Genomic DNA, 19,042 nt, shown 5'->3' on the forward strand with positions numbered 1-19,042 from the left:
ACCATCACATCCACAGTGAAGCCCAGTGAGCTGTGACTGATGCAATAGTGTGACATCTCTATTCCTCAGAATAAAGCCTACTGTGTTACTACGGGCGAAAGGGAGGGGTTTTCCTCAGTGCACGCTTACTATTGATCATGACATTTACATTTTAGTCATTTAGCAGACACTCTTATCCAGAGCGACTCACAGTTAGTGAGTGCAGACATTATTTTTATATTTTTTCATACTGGCCCCCCGTGGGAATCGAACCCACAACCCTGGCGTTGCAAACACCATGCTCTACTAACTGAGCTACATCACTGCCGGCCATTCCCTCCCCTACCCTGGGCCAATTGTGCGCCGCCCCATGGGTCTTCCGGTCACGGCCGGCTACGACAGAGCCTGGATTCGAACCAGGATCTCTAGTGGCACAGCTAGCACTGCGATGCAGTGCCTTAGACCACTGTGCCACTCGGAAGATCATGAGAGATGCACACATCCCCACCCCCAGATACACTCAGGCCTTCATTCATAATTCATCCACACAGCAGGAGTGTATTTACCAGGAGACTACTGTAATGTTGCTAGTGCTGTTGACCAACATGCATGCTATCTGAACTGAACATGGATGAACATGATGGAGACCGGCACAACCGAATAATTTCTGTGCATTCATCTGATTTGCATGAACACGCTAACATCAGCATATTTTATTAATGTTAACACACTTCGGATTCATATGATTGGCTGAGCCCTCGTCAGGTGAGAATCTTCCTCTACTTACATCAGTAAGACCGCAGCCTTGGTTCGTTACGAGGCTTCTCCAGGCTGAGTGTCACAGTTGGGCTGGCTAGAACGAAGACATTATAATCATCTGGGCACCATCCATTGAAGTACGTATGTATATACCCAGCTATTTTAAAACACAGACCCACTCGTCATATTTGGCATGCCAGAGAACTCCCTTGAGTAGGTTTATCACGGCTCCAACACACATCCCATATATCACTGGATCATTAGACACGGCCCTGTAAGCTCCTCAGGGCCCTCAGTCTAATGAGGTGGTGACGTGTGGCCCCCTCGATTCCACTCCACTGGTCCCACTGTGGCCCTCGCTGCACTCTCACTGTCTTACTGCCACGTGTTCTCATCTGTTGAAATCCTCATATGAAGAGTGGAAAGGAGGAGGGAGAGAGTGGAAAAACAGTCTCCGTATTTCAGTTTATTAGCAGAGGGAATGAATGAATGAATGTATTCGAAGAGCACTGTATTGTGCAATTTCATATTTATATTGTCCAGAAATACTTTATACTAGATTTTGTATTAGTATCACCAAAGGCAAATACTGCAGCAGAGTTTGTCTGGTCAATGATGTCATTTTCAGAGTGACAATACTGCACAATGCACTCCCAATGATTGGCCTCTGGAACTATTGAGAAGTGTGCACTTTATTTTATTGTCTGTTGGATGTATTTAGGATGACCTCATCATTTCCAATGGCATGGGCACACCCCTCTCCGTTCTCCCCTGTCGGGCTGGGACAGTCACTGCGGTGTGTCTGTGTGTGTGACATTCTTTTACGGCACATGACATTGCAGAGGAGTCCGGAAGCCAGTGAATGGCTGACTTTATTCCAGCCAGGCTCTGGTTTGTCTCTGTGGGGCCACAAAGGGAGGTTGTTATCAGTCCCCTGCCGCCAGCACCATGGGATCACCATGGGAGCTGTGGAGAGTGAATAATCACCAAGGACAGCAATACTAGGTCACTGAAGGACTGCCCGCCCAGTCGCCCAGACAGAATTCCTAATCACTCTTAGTGACTGAGATGATGCCTGTTAAGAATCGTGAGGATGAGTGTCCCCTGAGTGTTCTTAGTTCGAAACATATATTGGCTCGTAAATAAAAACTGTTTAAACATTGTTTCACTATCAGATGTTCTTATTTTTGTAAACTGAATATGACACATGAATATGACACATGCTATGTCAACGTGTTTAGATAGATGTCCTTTTCTTATCTCCTATCTTCATCTTGCTTAAAGTTATCTATATGTGACTGCTATTCCTTGGTGAATTATGTTATTGTGCCTAAAGAAACCTCAGAGTAGAACTTCAGCTCTCAGACAGAAATGGTCATGTATTTGAGACTTTATCACAAAATACATAGCAACTGCTTAAGACATTAGCTGTCAATTTCTTGGATAACCTAATAAACAGGCAGGAATGTTTGACATGGAAAAACCCCAAAGGATCTTGTGACTGAGGTTTTGGGGTATTTTATTGGTCTCAATATGTTATTCTCTTCAGTGTCTGACCGTCTGGTGTATTTCTCCTTCACACTATAGTCCTATATCCCAGATGTTATTGTGGCCATAGGGTCACCAGTTTGGCCCTGTCCTTCCTTATATATGGTGCAAATTAATATCAAAGGATGCATATTATGGTCTGGATAGATTTTTAGTAATTCGACTGGAGGCATTCCACAGTGGATCCTGGAACTTGACCAGAATAGGTAATGTCCTGAAGTTAGCATCCCTTATCTGGGCTCTAGTGTAGGGTAGGCTTCACCTTAAAAAGAGGACAGGAGTGGCTTATAGCTTGGACTCTGTCACTTCAAAGTGCTGTTTGTGTACCTTGGCGACGGGGACTGTCTTTCTCCAAGCAATCGAGATGAAACTCAACAGCTGTCTAACATAGCCCAGATGCTGTAGATAGAACCACTCACTGAATCATTCTGAAAAGCTCTGGACAGCTTTCCTCTTCAAATAAAATAAAATAAAATGTTATTTGTCACATACACGTGTTTAGCAGATGTTATTGCGGGTGTAGCGAAATGCTTGTGCTTCTAACTCCGACAGTGCAGTAATATCTAACAAGTAATATCTAACAATTTCACAACATATACCCAATACACACAAATGTAGTAAGGAATGGAATTTAAGAATATATACATATATGGACAAGCAAAGACCGAGCGGCATGGACTAAAATACAGTAGAATATTATAGAATATATACTGATTACAGTATATACAGTGAGGGGGAAAAAGTATTTGATCCCCTGCTGATTTTGTACGTTTGCCCACTGACAAAGACATTATCAGTCTATCATTTTAATGGTAGGTTTAATTGAACAGTGAGAGACAGAATAACAATAAAAAAATCCAGAAAAACGCATGTCAAAAATGTTATAAATTGATTTGCATTTTAATGAGGGGAAATAAGTATTTGACCCCTCTGCAAAACATGACTTAGTACTTGGTGGCAAAACCCTTGTTGGCAATCACAGAGGTCAGACGTTTCTTGTAGTTGGCCACCAGGTTTGCACACATCTCAGGAGGGATTTTGTTCCACTCCTCTTTGCAGATCTTCTCCAAGTCATTAAGGTTTCGAGGCTGACGTTTGGCAACTCGAACCTTCAGCTCCCTCCACAGATTTTCTGTGGGATTAAGGTCTGGAGACTGGCTAGGCCACTCCAGGACCTTCATGTGCTTCTTCTTGAGCCACTCCTTTGTTGCCTTGGTCGTGTGTTTTGGATCATTGTCATGCTGGAATACCCATCCACGACCCATTTTCAATGCCCTGGCTGAGGGAAGGAGGTTCTCACCCAAGATTTGACGGTACATGGCCCCGTCCATCGTCCCTTTGATGCGGTGAAGTTGTCCTGTCCCCTTAGCAGAAAAACACCCCCAAAGCATAATGTTTCCACCTCCATGTTTGACGGTGGGGGTGGTGTTCTAGGGGTCATAGGCAGCATTCCTCCTCCTCCAAACACGGCGAGTTGAGTTGATGCCAAAGAGCTCGATTTTGGTCTCATCTGACCACAACACTTTCACCCAGTTCTCCTCTGAATCATTCAGATGTTCATTGGCAAACTTCAGACGGGCCTGTATATGTGCTTTCTTGAGCAGGGGGACCTTGTGGGCGCTGCAGGATTTCAGTCCTTCACGGCGTAGTGTGTTACCAATTGTTTCCTTGGTGATTATGGTCCCAGCTGCCTTAAGATCATTGACAATATCCTCCCGTGTAGTTCTGGGCTGATTCCTCACCGTTCTCATGATCATTGCAACTCCAAATCAAATCAAATCAAATGTTATTGGTCACATGCGCCGAATACAACAGGTGCAGACATTACAGTGAAATGCTTACTTACAGCCCTTAACCAACAGTGCATTTATTTTTAACAAAAAAAGTAAAAAATAAAAAATAAAACAACAACAAAAAAAGTGTTGAGAAAAAAAAGAGCAGAAGTAAAATAAAATAACAGTAGGGAGGCTATATACACTCCACGAGGTGAGATCTTGCATGGAGCCCCAGGCCGAGGTAGATTGGCAATTATTTTGTGTTTCTACCATTTGCGAATAATCACACCAACTGTTGTCACCTTCTCACCAAGCTGCTTGACGATGGTATTTTATCCCATTCCAGCCTTGTGTAGGTCTGCAATCTTGTCCCTGACATCATCATGTAGGTAGCCTACCCGCACCACAGGAGGTTGGTGGCACCTTAATTGGGGAGGATGGGCTTGTGGTAATGGCTGGAGCGGAATTGGTGGAATGTTATCAAATACATCAAACACATGGTTTCCATGTGTTTATGCCAATCCATTAACTCCATTCCGGCCATTATTATGAGCCAACCTCCCCTCAGCAGCCTCCACTGACCCGCACTGTATCTGCGAGCTGTTGGCTAGAGCGCGCGTGCCAAGACCAGAGTGGTCACATTTGCTATATAACGCAACAGTTGTTGTGACAAAACCATCAGTAGAGTTGAACATTTGATGGAAACCCATTTAACTTGAAAAAATGTTAGGTACATGGGAAGTTATTTTTATGTGCACTATGTCATCACGCACATACTTTTATCCGCAATAAATTTGATGGAAACACATCTCTGGTGGGAAAATGCACATATTGTTTTATTCTGATTTTAGAATATTCACATGAAAGTCTGTCGCCAATTGGATGGAAACCTAGCTACTGTCAGCCTCACTTAAAGCTTGAGTATTCCTGATGCTTTAGAAAAGCCAGGCACAGGATAGAATTCTGCAACCACACAATCTGCACTCTGCCTTAACAATAACATAAATTATTCCCTACCCTGAGGGACACAGCTGGATGGATCACTGACTATGCCCACTCAAACATCCTCACTGGATTTTACTTTATAGGTTATGACAGCTCTACTTAGTCACACGTATACATTTCAAGTTTTCACATTCACGCACATAGGATTTTGCTTTTGGGTTATTTTTTTATTTTTACTCAAATTCCTAGGGGAGACACCCACACGTATATGCGTGAAAAGTCTGAAAATACATAATTAGAAGCTTAAGCAAATATCACCCACACAAACACATCCAGTAATTGTACACTCCTTCAAGCTGTAGATCATACAACAAATGTAACCTCACTTCCCCTCTACACCTCCTCCTCCATGCTTCACAGTGGGAACCACACATGCGGAGATCATCCGTTCACCTACTCTGTGTCTCAGAAAGACATGGTGGTTGGAACCAAAAATCTGAAATTTGGACTCATCAGACCAAAGGACATATTTCTACCGGTCTAATGTCCATTGCTCGTGTTTCTTGGCCCAAGCAAGTCTCTTCTTCTTATTGGTGTCCTTTAGTAGTGGTTTATTTTCAGCAATTCGACCATGAAGTGTGGGCCCCGTGTAGCTCAGTTGGTAGAGCATGGCGCTTGCAACGCCAGGGTTGTGGATTCGTTTCCCACAGGGGGCCAGTATGAAAATGTATGCACTCACTAACTGTAAGTCGCTCTGGATAAGAGCGTCTGCTAAATGACTCAAATGTTTAAAAAAATGAAGGCCTGATTCACGCATTATCCTCTGAACAGTTGATGTTGAGATGTGTCTGTTACTTGAACTCTGTGAAGCATTTATTTGGGCTGCAATCTAAGGTGCAGTTAATTGCCGATTTCTGAGGCTGGTAACTAATTAACTTATCCTCTGCAACAGAGGTAACTCTGGGTCTTCCTTTCCTGTGGCGGTCCTCATGTTTCATCGTAGCGCTTGATGGTTTTTGCGACTGCAATTGAAGAAACATTCAAAGTTCTTGAAGTTTTCCGTATTGACTGACCTTCATGTTTTAAAGTAATGATGGACTGTCGTTCTTCTTAGCTTATTTGAGCTGTTCTTGCCATAATATGGACTTGGCCTTTTACCAAATAGGGCTATCTTCTGTATACCCCCCCATCTTGTCACAACACAACTGATTGGCTCAAACGCATTAAGAAGGAAAGAAATTCCACAAATTAACTTTTAACAAGGCACACCTGTTAATTGAAATGCATTTCAAGTGACTACCTCATGAAGCCGGTTGAGAGAATGCCGAGAGTGTGCAAAGCTGTCATCAAGGCAAAGGGTGGCTACTTTGAAGAATCTGCAATATAAAATATATTTTGATTTGTTTAACACTTTTCTAGTTACTACATGATTCCATATGTGTTATTTCATAGTTTTGATGTCTTCACTATTATTCTACAATGTGGAAAATAGTAAAAATAAAGAAAAACCCTGGAATGAGTAGGTGTGTCCAAACTTTTGACTGGTACTGTATATGTACCAGCATTTCCTGTTTCCATTAGCCCGGTCGTGACTTTTTTGATGTGTCAGGTAATTAATCCACATGAAATGGTTGGATGGAAACCTGGTTAGTGTGGATTATGCCAGAGAGGTTGCAGTGAGAGAGCTTTCAGAGCCTGCTATTGGGTTTGACAGAGAAGGCAACTGGAGAAACTGCAACCAATGTCCCTTCATAGTATATAGAGCCCTGTTTTCACAGGTTCAGGCTGTGACGATTAGATATTTACAAATGTATAGCAAACTAAGTAAATATAAGTGCTCTAGTCAAGAGTATAGTATAAAACTACAAATCATCTGCTGTTTCACAAAACCCTTTGACTGAAAATGTTTGTTTTTAACCCTTCATTGGTTTTCAATTCGTATGTGAACTATTACTGTTTTTATTTTCCTATCTCTTGATCAAGTACATTGTAAAATAAGATTGTTTTGGACTTGCCTTTGTGTTATGCTTGGCAGCCTTGTGGAGTAGGCCGAGATGGAACACTGTACCATTTTCAGTTTGCAACAAAGGCTTTTGTCTGTTTGGTATCCATGGAGATCTTTAGTTCGATCTTGATAAAGGCCCTTTTCAATACAGTCACTGAAATTATTCTGTGTAGGAGACTGGAGAGAGAGATTAAAATTATTATAATGCGCTGGATCAAAAGAGAAAGCATGAAAGGGTAAGAAAGGGTGAAGGAGAAATCAAACAAATAGTTTAGGGAGAAAGGCAGCACAAAATTGAAAACGAGAGCCGGAGAGGATCCGATACAGCTGTAACTAAATGGCAATAAATTATTGTAAATGATGACAGATCTGTGTTTGACCACACATGCAGCTTTAAGAAAATATTGAGAAAGTGGGCCCTTATTTACCCTATTCTTAAGTAGCATTGGGGTCAATGTAAACAATGCAAAAATGCTAATCATATTCTGATGATGAAATCATCTATTTCTGTGCCCCCAGGATTTAAGAGCATTCCATGCCAGCTTTCTACTTTCTAGGCTTATATTGACCCAACGTTGACCTCTTTTATATCGATGTGCCAGCCTGCAGATCAGTTTATTTGACCCCTGATGTGCTCATGTTGAGCCTGTGCTCAGGGAAAGGCACAATGTGTGTCGCTCTTAGGATAGGAGAGGAGAATGATGAAATGACCTTCCTCAAGAAGAGAGGCTTTGAAAGTGAAGTGAGTCAGCAGTTGGTATGGATTAGCCCTGATTTTAAATGATGGAATGTTGCTGTATTGTTTTTTTGTGAATGTTTGTTTTTGTGTATGAGATCATCTCTGCATGTCAGTGTCAGTACAATCAATAGCTGTATGTTGTGTGTCTGTGTTCAGTGCACTGTCATGGATAATGAATAAATCCTCTGTAGACCTGTCAGATGGGTGATATTTGTAGTCTGTAATAGGATGACCAGAGAGAGAGATGGGTGGATACAAGCCAAGGCACAATTTGTTGAAGGTCATCCATAGATAGGTATTGAGAGGAGGACCCTAATTTATTGCATTCTCGTCTCCCCTCGATCCTCTCCTCCTCTCCTCCCTCTTTCTGTCTCTTGTGAGGTGCTCACCCTCCTTCACCACACAGGCTAAAAATATATCTGTTCGACCTGTTATCCATCTACTGCCCTATGTGCGCGCACACACACACACACACACACACACATCAGCATCTAGATTCTGTATCTTATCCCTGCCCTTTATAGCCTATAGTCACAGCAGACCAACCCTCTCTCTTCTCTCTCTCCATCTCTCTGTCTTACCCAACACACAGTGGGTGAACACTGCATCTCCCTGCATCATCAGAGGAGTGACAGGATGTGAGGATGTTGGTGGGAGGATGGTGGGGGTGTGAGGATGACGCGTTGATGGGGCTGAGCCTCTTTGGTGAAGAAGGTTTAGAATTAGAGTATCCAGACATACTACTCCTGAGCCAAACCCATTACATACTGCAGACACTCTCATGCAATCTAGCAAATGTGGAGAACAACACTGCTCACTGTATGGAAGAATGACTTGTAAAATCCATAGCCCTTATTCCACACCAGTGATCCCGGTCATGGTTCGAAAGCTCTCAACCATCGGTAGTGGTTGGTTCCCCTGGTGGTCTGGTTAAGTACTGCACCAGGACAGGCGCTGTTGGTGTTCAGCATCATTTACAGTGTGCTGTTTTCACCACTAGATACCATTATGCTGTCTTCGTGTTAATCTCTTCCACTGCCACTGCTGATTGTCACCATGCAGTCTAAATCCATGTCCTGACACACTTTCAGAAGTGTGTGTGCACAGGCGCATTGCTGTAGCTCTTCTATATGGGTGCACAGGCTGTGTTAACCCACGCCAGCAGTACACTCCGTCCCTGAGGCAATGTATTTTTAGCCTAGCAACACAAGCTCTAGTTTTAGTGGTTGGTAGCGTGGAGGCGGGTGACACGGCTCTCTCTCCATCTCGTCCCTTCTTCACAACGACTGTACACTCAGTCAACCATCTCACACTGTCCTGCAGCACTTACACATCTGCAATATGGAAAGGGGAGGAAAAAAACAGTTACCAATGTCATGTCTCTATGTAGGAAGATAATGTGACGTGATATTTAACTTCAATAATAAAAAGGCAAAAACATACATAATGCAAACCTTAATGTAAAGATGTAATTCTCTGGTGTGTGCAGCATGCATGTTTTTGCAATGTGTCGTGTGAATGTGTGTGTTTCTCTATGTTTGTGGCTCTGTTGGCCATCAGACAGTAGACACTAGTCAGAGCACCATTGTCCAATGCTTGCTGACTGTTGGTGTTCAGATAGAGTTCTCCTCTAGAGGGATTTGCTGAGTTTATCAGGCAAACACTGGCCTGTCCCATTTGAAATGAGCTGAGCTGATTCACTGAGTCTGGCCAAGGACTGTCTGACTGCAGCAGAACACAGGGGCTAGGAGAGGGAGAGCGGGACAGGCTGCTAAGGCAGTAATGAACATATTTTTGTGTGGAACGTACTAAAGATAGTGGTGGATACTGGGTACTAGAGTGGAGAGGCTTTTAGATGTGGTGTGTATACTATTTGAAATCATTTTATATTTTTGTGGTGCAGCAGGACTTTTCATTGGACTGTAGCAAGGTATCCCTTCTAACATTATTTTTTTAACAGTCATACTCTTTAATTTTATCTGTATGAAATGTTGTTGAGGAATATTTCTAGTTTACCAGCATAGTTTAGAAAATGCTGTGTGTGTGTTGTCCTACAATAGTGTTGTTGGCCAGATTGTGTACATTTTTATGTCTAACTTTCTGTTTTATAGGTGCACTGAATCAAATCAAATCAAATCAAATTGTATTGGCCACATGCGCCGAATACAACAGGTGCAGACATTACAGTGAAATGCTTACTTACAGCCCTTAACCAACAGTGCATTTATTTTTAATAAAAAAGTAAAATAAAACAACAACAAAAAAGTGTTGAGAAAAAAAGAGCAGAAGTAAAATAAAATTACAGTAGGGAGGCTATATATACAGGGGGGTACCGGTGCAGAGTCAATGTGCGGGGGCACCGGCTAGTTGAGGTAGTTGAAGTAATATGTACAAGTGGGTAGAGTTAAAGTGACTATGCATAAATAATTAACAGAGTAGCAGCAGCGTAAAAAGATGGGGTGGGGGGGCAGTGCAAATAGTCCGGGTAGCCATGATTAGCTGTTCAGGAGTCTTATGGCTTGGGGGTAGAAGCTGTTGAGAAGTCTTTTGGACCTAGACTTGGCACTCCGGTACCGCTTGCCGTGTGGTAGCAGAGAGAAAAGTCTATGACTAGGGTGGCTGGAGTCTTTGACAATTTTGAGGGCCTTCCTCTGACACCGCCTGGTATAGAGGTCCTGGATGGCAGGAAGCTTGACCCCAGTGATGTACTGGGCCATACGCACTACTCTCTGTAGTGCCTTGCGGTCGGAGGCCAAGCAGTTGCCATACCAGGCGGTGATGCAACCAGTCAGGATGCTCTCGATGGTGCAGCTGTATAATTTTTTGAGGATCTGAGGACCCATGCCGAATCTTTTCAGTCTCCTGAGGGGGAATAGGCTTTGTCGTGCCCTCTTCACGACTGTCTTGGTGTGTTTGGACCATGATAGTTCGTTGGTGATGTGGACATCAAGGAACTTGAAGCTCTCAACCTGTTCCAACTTATTGAGTTCATTGAGTTTAATGAGCCTAATATGCAAACCTCAGCAGCTACGTTGCATGCGCAAGTGTTGCAAAATAAATGTACACATACACTACATGACCAGAAGTATGTGGACACCTGCTTGTCGAACATCTCATTCCAAAATCATGGGCATTAATATGGAGTTGGTCCCCACTTTGCTGTTATAACAGCCTCCACTCTTCTGGGAAGGCTTTCCACTAGATGTTGGAAGATTGCTGCGGGGACTTACTTCCATTCAGCCACAAGAGCATTAGTGAGGACGGGCACTGATGTTGGGCGATTAGGCCTGGCTCGCAGTCGGCGTTCCAATTCATCCCAAAGGTGTTTGATGGAGTTGAGGTCAGGGCTCTGTGCAGGCCAGTCAAGTTCTTCCACACCGATCTCGACAAACCATTTCTACATGGACCTCGCTTTGTGCACAGCGGCATTGTCATGCTGAAACAGTATAGGGCCTTCCCCAAACTGTTGCCACAAAGTTGGAAGCACAGAATCGTCTAGAATGTCATTGTATGCTGTAGTGTTAAGATTTATCTTCATTGGAACTAAGGGGCCTTGCCCGAACCATGAAAAACAGCCCCAGACCATTATTCCTCCTCTACCAAACTTTACAGTTGGCACTATGCATTGGGGCAGATAGCGTTCTCCTGGCATCCGCCAAACCCAGATTTGTCCGTCGGACTGCCAGATGGTGAAGCGTGATTCATCACTCAAGATAATGTTTTTCCACTGCTCCAGAGTCCAATGGCAGCAAGCTTTACACTGACTTGTTGGAAAGGTGGCATCCTATGACGGTGCCACGTTGAAAGTCACTGAGCTCTTCAGTAAGGCTATACTACTGCCAATGTTTATCTATGGAGATTGCATGGCTGTGTGCTCGATTTTATACACCTGTCCGCAACGGGTGTGGCTGAAATAGCAGAATCCACTAATTTGAAGAGGTGTCCACAAACTTTGGTATATATAGTGTACATGTTATTCAATCGTTTAATCCACGAGCATCTGCGTAGCCAAGCGTTAAAATAGAACTTTGTTCTATTTGAGACGTACCACACGCTGCAAGTCCCGTCTTTATTGGACATCAGGAAGATACAAACTCACATGGATGCTTGAAAGACAAACAAGGAGAGATTAATTAAAGATAACTAACTAAAAACGAACTAGGTTTCCCTTTTTATCTGTGGTGTAGAGAAACACACTATTTTGTATGACTCCGGGTCAAAATTCTACAAAGAACCAGCTAAAAAGAGGACCATATGCATCACCCAGGACAAGCTAGCTAGCAACAGCTAGCTAGATAAATGCCCATGAATGTTTTGTGTGTTTCAACCTGCCCCCAAATTAATAAAGTTGGTTCACAGTTGGTTTTGATATTTTAACCTGCGTGTCATGATCGCATGTGGTGTGGATCATAGAAATTAAAACCAGTAGATAGTGATAGCGCTGATGTCCTCCACATATTCCTATGGAAAACTCCTGATGGCGCATGAAGTATTTTAATTTTAAGTGCACCATATTGCTGAATGGCGGTCGTCACTAGTTACTACAGTCATAAACCCTGCCTGTTTCTTCTATTTTAAATCTAACCTTAATCCTAACCTTAACCCCTACCTTAACCACACTGCTAACCTTATGCCTAACCCTAAAAAAGCACATATTTGTTTTCATGAATTTCTATGATAAAGCCAATTTTGAGTTTGTGGCTGTGGTAACTAGTGGAAACCCTGAATGGCACCAAAAAATCGCAAAGGATCATGGTGAAAGTGGCCATAACTAGCAAAGGATCATGGTCAATGTAGTCATTGTCATCCTGCCTGAGAGAGTCAACTGTGAGCCTCCTCGGTAGCCTGCCTGCCCGTTATTGGTCTGCGTCAACACGTGGTCCTGTGAGACGACAAATGTAGTGGTTAGAATGGATCACTGTTTAATGAAATGTTTCGATTTGTAGTTAACTTTAAAATAATTCACCAAGGGATCGTACTTAATCATAATAAACACATTTTAGAGTCCAAAACGGCCATCAATTATTATGAATTTTGTCCGTTCTGATGATCGTAATTTACATGAGCTTTTTAGGGCAGACCAGGGCTTTTGGCACCGCTAGGCAGTAGCAGAGTTTGTGACTTCACGCTCCAGACCGGACACTGGGGGCTTGGTGTGGATGGACAAAATGAACATGCGTGTGGCCGGTGTAGTCAGCATGGAATGGAGCCTCCAGAAAAAGTTGCTGCCATTGCCAACTGATGTAGAATTCAGCTTTTTCTATGTATTGGAGTAGTTACATTTTATCACCAAGAGGTGGTACTGTAAACAAGCTTTACAGATTCACACAAGCTGTCTGAGACATTAGGGGGAGACAACTTACTTCTAATTGGACAGAATTAGTCAGAATCTCTATAACCAGTGCCATATCATCATTGAAGATTAGGGCTTTGAGATTAAAGACTAATGTTAGGATGTAGTTGGAAAAGCAATACACATATGCTTGACTTAACACACCGTTGGCTGATTATGTCAAATCGTCATACGCCTGATCATTTCCCTAAACACATAATCTCCTCTGTCCACAGGGCTTCATGAGAAGTGGCCGATGTGTGGCAGTGTGACAGTTGAAGGGTCAGGATGACATCTGTAGCCGCCGATTACGACCATATGGAGATCCAGCAGCAGCAGCAGCAGCAGCAGCAGTACAGCAGCGACATTGTTAACAACCGCTGGGATGCTGATGAGTGGGACAACGAAAACAGCTCGGCCAGGCTGTTTGAACGCTCCCGCATCAAGGCCTTGGCAGGTAGGAACCAGAACTACAACACTATTGGGTCTGATGACCATCTTACACATTGATATACTGTTTACATTGTCCTTTCCAGCACAGTTCAAGCATCTACGGTGAATACGTATGCAACTTTGTTCCCTGCTCCAACCCTACAGTCTGGTCATACACTAACTAAACACTAGGGGCCAGCACTGGCCCCAACTGACAGTACAAGCTTCTTCTATTACATAAATGGGTTACAAATGTCACAGAGATATATACTTTATCATGGGGTCAGGCTGGATTCAGGCTATCCTCTCGCTACTCTTGAACCAATTGAACTCTCTAACCACTCTCTTGAACTAATCAGATTAAGTTGCTGTGCTACATAGGATTAAGCTGTATTGCTTGTTAATTGGGATCATTAGGCTTTAATGTCATTGAGGTGAGTGTGTCCACTGACTCTGGACAACATAATGTGCGTCTCTGAAGATTAACAGGGGATTGGTGGACACAGAGCTACAGAATAGCCGTTAATGGGAAATGAAGAATAACTCTGGGGGCAGGTAATCTGTGATGTACAGAAAATAAATATACTAACATACAATAAGTGGCCAAAGCTCTGTGTTATTGTTAAAAAATTATACACACACAGGCTGCCAATGCCTCCTTTAAGATGAAGGATTGTAGCTAGAATGGCCATTATAAAGCCATATCCTCCTGTCCTAGGGTACAGTGGGGAGAACAAGTATTTGATACACTGCTGATTTTGCAGGTTTTCCTACTTACAAAGCATGTAGAGGTCTGTAATTGTTATCATAGGTACACTTCAACTGTGAGAGACGGAATCTAAAACAAAAATCCAGAAAATCACATTGTATGATTTTTAAGTAATTAATTTGCATTTTATTGCATGACATAAGTATTTGATACATCAGAAAAGCAGAACTTAATATTTGGTACAGAAACCTTTGTTTGCAATTACAGAGATCATACGTTTCCTGTAGGTCTTGACCAGGTTTGCACACACTGCAGCAGGGATTTTGGCCCACTCCTCCATACAGACCTTCTCCAGATCCTTCAGGTTTCGGGGCTGTCGCTGGGCAATACGGACTTTCAGCTCCCTCCAAAGATTTTCTATTAGGTTCAGGTCTGGAGACTGGCTAGGCCACTCCAGGACCTTGAGATGCTTCTTACGGAGCCACTCCTTAGTTGCCCTGGCTGTGTGTTTCGGGTCGTTGTCATGCTGGAAGACCCAGCCACGACCCATCTTCAATGCTCTTACTGAGGGAAGGAGGTTGTTGGCCAAGATCTCGCGATACATGGCCCCATCCATCCTCCCCTCAATACGGTGCAGTCGTCCTGTCCCCTTTGCAGAAAAGCATCCCCAAAGAATTATGTTTCCACCTCCATGCTTCACAGTTGGGATGGTGTTCTTGGGGTTGTACTCATCCTTCTTCTTCCTCCAAACACGGCGAGTGGAGTTTAGACCAAAAAGCTCTATATTTGTCTCATCAGACCACATGACCTTCTCCCATTCCTCCTCTGGATCAAATCAAATCAAATCAAATCAAATTTTATTGGTCACATGCGCCGAATACAACAGGTGCAGACATTACAGTGAAATGCTTACTTACAGCCCTTAACCAACAGTGCATTTATTTTAAACAAAAAAGTAAGAATAAAACAACAACAAAAAAGTGTTGAGAAAAAAAGAGCAGAAGTAAAATAAAGTGACAGTAGGGAGGCTATATATACAATAAAATAAAGTGACAGTAGGGAGGCTATATATACAGGGGGGTACCGTTGCATAGTCAATGTGCGGGGGCACCGGCTAGTTGAGGTAGTTGAGGTAATATGTACATGTGGGTAGAGTTAAAGTGACTATGCATAAATACTTAACAGAGTAGCAGCAGCGTAAAAAGGATGGGGTGGGGGGCAGTGCAAATAGTCCGGGTAGCCATGATTAGCTGTTCAGGAGTCTTATGGCTTGGGGTAGAAGCTGTTGAGAAGTCTTTTGGACCTAGACTTGGCACTCCGGTACCGCTTGCCGTGCGGTAGCAGAGAGAACAGTCTATGACTAGGGTGACTGGAGTCTTTGACAATTTTGAGGGCCTTCCTCTGACACCGCCTGGTATAGAGGTCCTGGATGGCAGGGAGCTTTGCCCCAGTGATGTACTGGGCCGTACGCACTACCCTCTGTAGTGCCTTGCGGTCAGAGGCCAAGCAGTTGCCATACCAGGCGGTGATGCAACCAGTCAGGATGCTCTCGATGGTGCAGCTGTAGAATTTTTTGAGGATCTGAGGACCCATGCCAAATCTTTTTAGTCTCCTGAGGGGGAATAGGATCCAGATGGTCATTGGCAAACTTCAGACGGGCCTGGACATGCGCTGGCTTGAGCAGGGGGACCTTGCGTGCGCTGCAGGATTTTAATCCATGACGGCGTAGTGTGTTACTAATGGTTTTCTTTGAGACTGTGGTCCCAGCTCTCTTCAGGTCATTGACCAGGTCCTGCCGTGTAGTTCTGGGCTGATCCCTCACCTTCCTCATGATCATTGATGCCCCACGAGGTGAGATCTTGCATGGAGCCCCAGACCGAGGGTGATTGACCGTCATCTTGAACTTCGTCCATTTTCTAATAATTGCGCCAACAGTTGTTGCCTTCTCACCAAGCTGCTTGCCTATTGTCCTGTAGCCCATCCCAGCCTTGTGCAGGTCTACAATTTTATCCCTGATGTCCTTACACAGCTCTCTGGTCTTGGCCATTGTGGAGAGGTTGGAGTCGGTTTGATTGAGTGTGTGGACAGGTAAATGTAAATGTGTCTTTTATACAGGTAACGAGTTCAAACAGGTGCAGTTAATACAGGTAATGAGTGGAGAACAGGAGGGCTTCTTAAAGAAAAACTAACAGGTCTGTGAGAGCCGGAATTCTTACAGGTTGGTAGGTGATCAAATACTTATGTCATGCAATAAAATGCAAATTAATTACTTAAAAATCATACAATGTGATTTTCTGGATTTTTGTTTTAGATTCAGTCTCTCACAGTTGAAGTGTACCTATGATAAAAATTACAGACATCTACATGCTTTGTAAGTAGGAAAACCTGCAAAATCGGCAGTGTATCAAATACTTGTTCTCCCCACTGTATATGTGGCACTGTTGTTGTTACATAATGCCCTTCTTACCTCTTAATACAATGCAGTATTTGGGCTCACCCAGACTATGAAAAGAGTCCATCTACTGTACCCCCCTACAGTATGTGTCCCTGCTGAGGTGTTCCACTATTACCCCCCAGTAGTTTTAGTGGTGGCACTGTGTTTGTGCTGTAACCGTAGCTGTGGGCCTGTTTTTGGGCTCCATGGTTCACTGGTTTCTAGGCTAATATGCTAGTGTTCCACGTAAGTAAATAATTCACCTGCCTCTTAAATATGCAGGAGTTGGTGGGGACTACAGCATCGCAACATGTCTTCTCCGGCTCTTTGACATTCAGTCATTTCGTCTTTCATTCATGATAATGGCTGTATTCTTATTATTGGGCCATATGTATTATAAATCCTGCTTTTCTCTTATCCCCATAGAGTAGATTCTGTCACTGTCTGAGTTGCTTTTTGTAGACTATATACAGTGTCTTGCGAAAGTATTCTTCCCCCTTGGCATTTTTCCTATTTTGTTGCCTTACAACCCCCTGATTTTTTGGGGGTTTGTATCATTGGATTTACACAACATGCCTACCACTTTGAAGATGCAAAATATTTTTTGTGTGAAACAAACAAGAAATAAGACAAAAAAACAGAAAACTTGAGCGTGCATAACTATTCACCCCCCAAAGTCAATACTTTGTAGAGCCACCTTTTGCAGCAATTACACCTGCAAGTCTCTTGGGGTATGTCTCTATAATCTTGGCACATCTAGCCACTGGGATTTTTGCCTATTCTTCAAGGCAAAACTGCTCCAGCTCCTTCAAGTTGGATGGGTTCCGCTGGTGTACAGCAATCTTTAAGTCATACCACAGATTCTCAATTGGATTGAGGTCTGGGCTTTGACTAGGCCATTCCAAGACATTTAAATGTTTCCCCTTAAACCAATCGAGTGTTGCTTTAGCAGTATGCTTAGGGTCATTGTCCTGCTGGAAGGTGAACCTCCGTCCCAGTCTCAAATCTCTGGAAGACTAAAACAGGTTTCCCTCAAGAATTTCCCTGTATTTACCACAATCCTTCAATTCTGACCAGTTTCCCAGTCCCTGCCGATAAAAAACATGGTGTTCTCGGGTGATGAGAGGTGTTGGGTTTGCGCCAGACATAGCGTTTTCCTTGATGGCCAAAAAGCTCAATTTTAGTCTCATCTGACCAGAGTACCTTCTTCCATATGTTTGGGGAGTCTCCCACATGGCTTTTGGCGAACACCAAACGTGTTTGCTTATTTTTTTCTTGAAGCAATGTATTTTTTCTGGCCACTCTTCCGTAAAGCACGGCTCTGTGGAGTGTACGGCTTAAAGTGGTCCTATGGACAGATACTCCAATCTCCGCTGTGGAGCTTTGCAGCTCCTTCAGGGTTATCTTTGGTCTTTTTGTTGCCTCCCTGAATAATGCCCTCCTTGCCTGGTCCGTGAGTTTTGGTGGGTGGCCCTCTCTTGGCAGGTTTGTTGTGGTGCCATATTCTTTCCATTTTTTAATAATGGATTTAATGGTGCTCCGTGGGATGTTCAATGTTTCAGATATTTTTTTTATAACCCAACCCTGATCTGTACTTCTCCACAACTTTGTCCCTGACCTGTTTGGAGAGCTCCTTGATCTTCGTGGTGCCACTTGCTTGGTGGTGCCCCTTGCTTAGTGGTGTTACAGACTCCTTTCAGAACAGGTGTGTGTATATATATACTGAGATCATGTGACAGATCATGTGACACTTAGATTGCACACAGGTGGACTTTATTTAACTAATTATGTGACTTCTGAAGGTAATTGGTTGCACCAGATCTTATTTAGGGGATTCATAGCAAAGGGGGTGAATACATATGCACGCACCACTTTTCCGTTATTTATTTTTTAGCATTTTTTGAAACAAGTTATTTATTTCATTTCACTTCACCAATTTGGACTATTTTGTGTATGTCCATTACATGAAATCCAAATAAAAATCAATTTAAATTACAGGTTGTAATGCAACAAAATAGGAAAAACTCCTCCAAGGGGGATGAATACTTTTGCAAGGCACCGTAGCTAGAATATTATAAACTGGATAATTTGGGTCCTGGATGCTGATTGGCTGGAACAGCATTTCAGCCGTATGTATATCAGACAATATACCATGGGTATGATGCAAAAATACTTGTTTACTGTTCTATTTATGTTGATAACCAGTAGGGATGGGCAGTAATATATGGAATTCCATATCGATATCAGTTGTAGGGTTGGGTGGTATCAAGATTTCCTTACCTTCATTCCGTTCCTTCATATCAGTAAAACATTTGTTTTATATTACATCGTAACGTGGTTTCAGTTCCTTCTGTGCCACCATAGTTGTTGTCATGTGATGAGAAC

The 19,042-nt window shown here is 43.1% G+C and overlaps 1 protein-coding gene across 1 annotated transcript in view; it reads left to right on the top strand.

Moving 5' to 3' along the window:
* The window catches only part of LOC123492045 (spectrin beta chain, non-erythrocytic 1-like), a 68,292-nt gene that overhangs the window by 16,237 nt on the left and 33,013 nt on the right, over positions 1 to 19,042 (top strand). The window contains exon 2 of the mRNA XM_045223836.1: positions 13,319 to 13,539. Within this exon, the coding sequence (XP_045079771.1) occupies positions 13,371 to 13,539 (169 nt within the window). The 5' untranslated portion in view covers positions 13,319 to 13,370. The remainder of the gene's footprint in view (positions 1 to 13,318; positions 13,540 to 19,042) is intronic.

This window comes from Coregonus clupeaformis, chromosome 1 (assembly GCF_020615455.1).
Source record: "Coregonus clupeaformis isolate EN_2021a chromosome 1, ASM2061545v1, whole genome shotgun sequence".
NCBI classification, from domain to species: domain Eukaryota; kingdom Metazoa; phylum Chordata; class Actinopteri; order Salmoniformes; family Salmonidae; genus Coregonus; species Coregonus clupeaformis.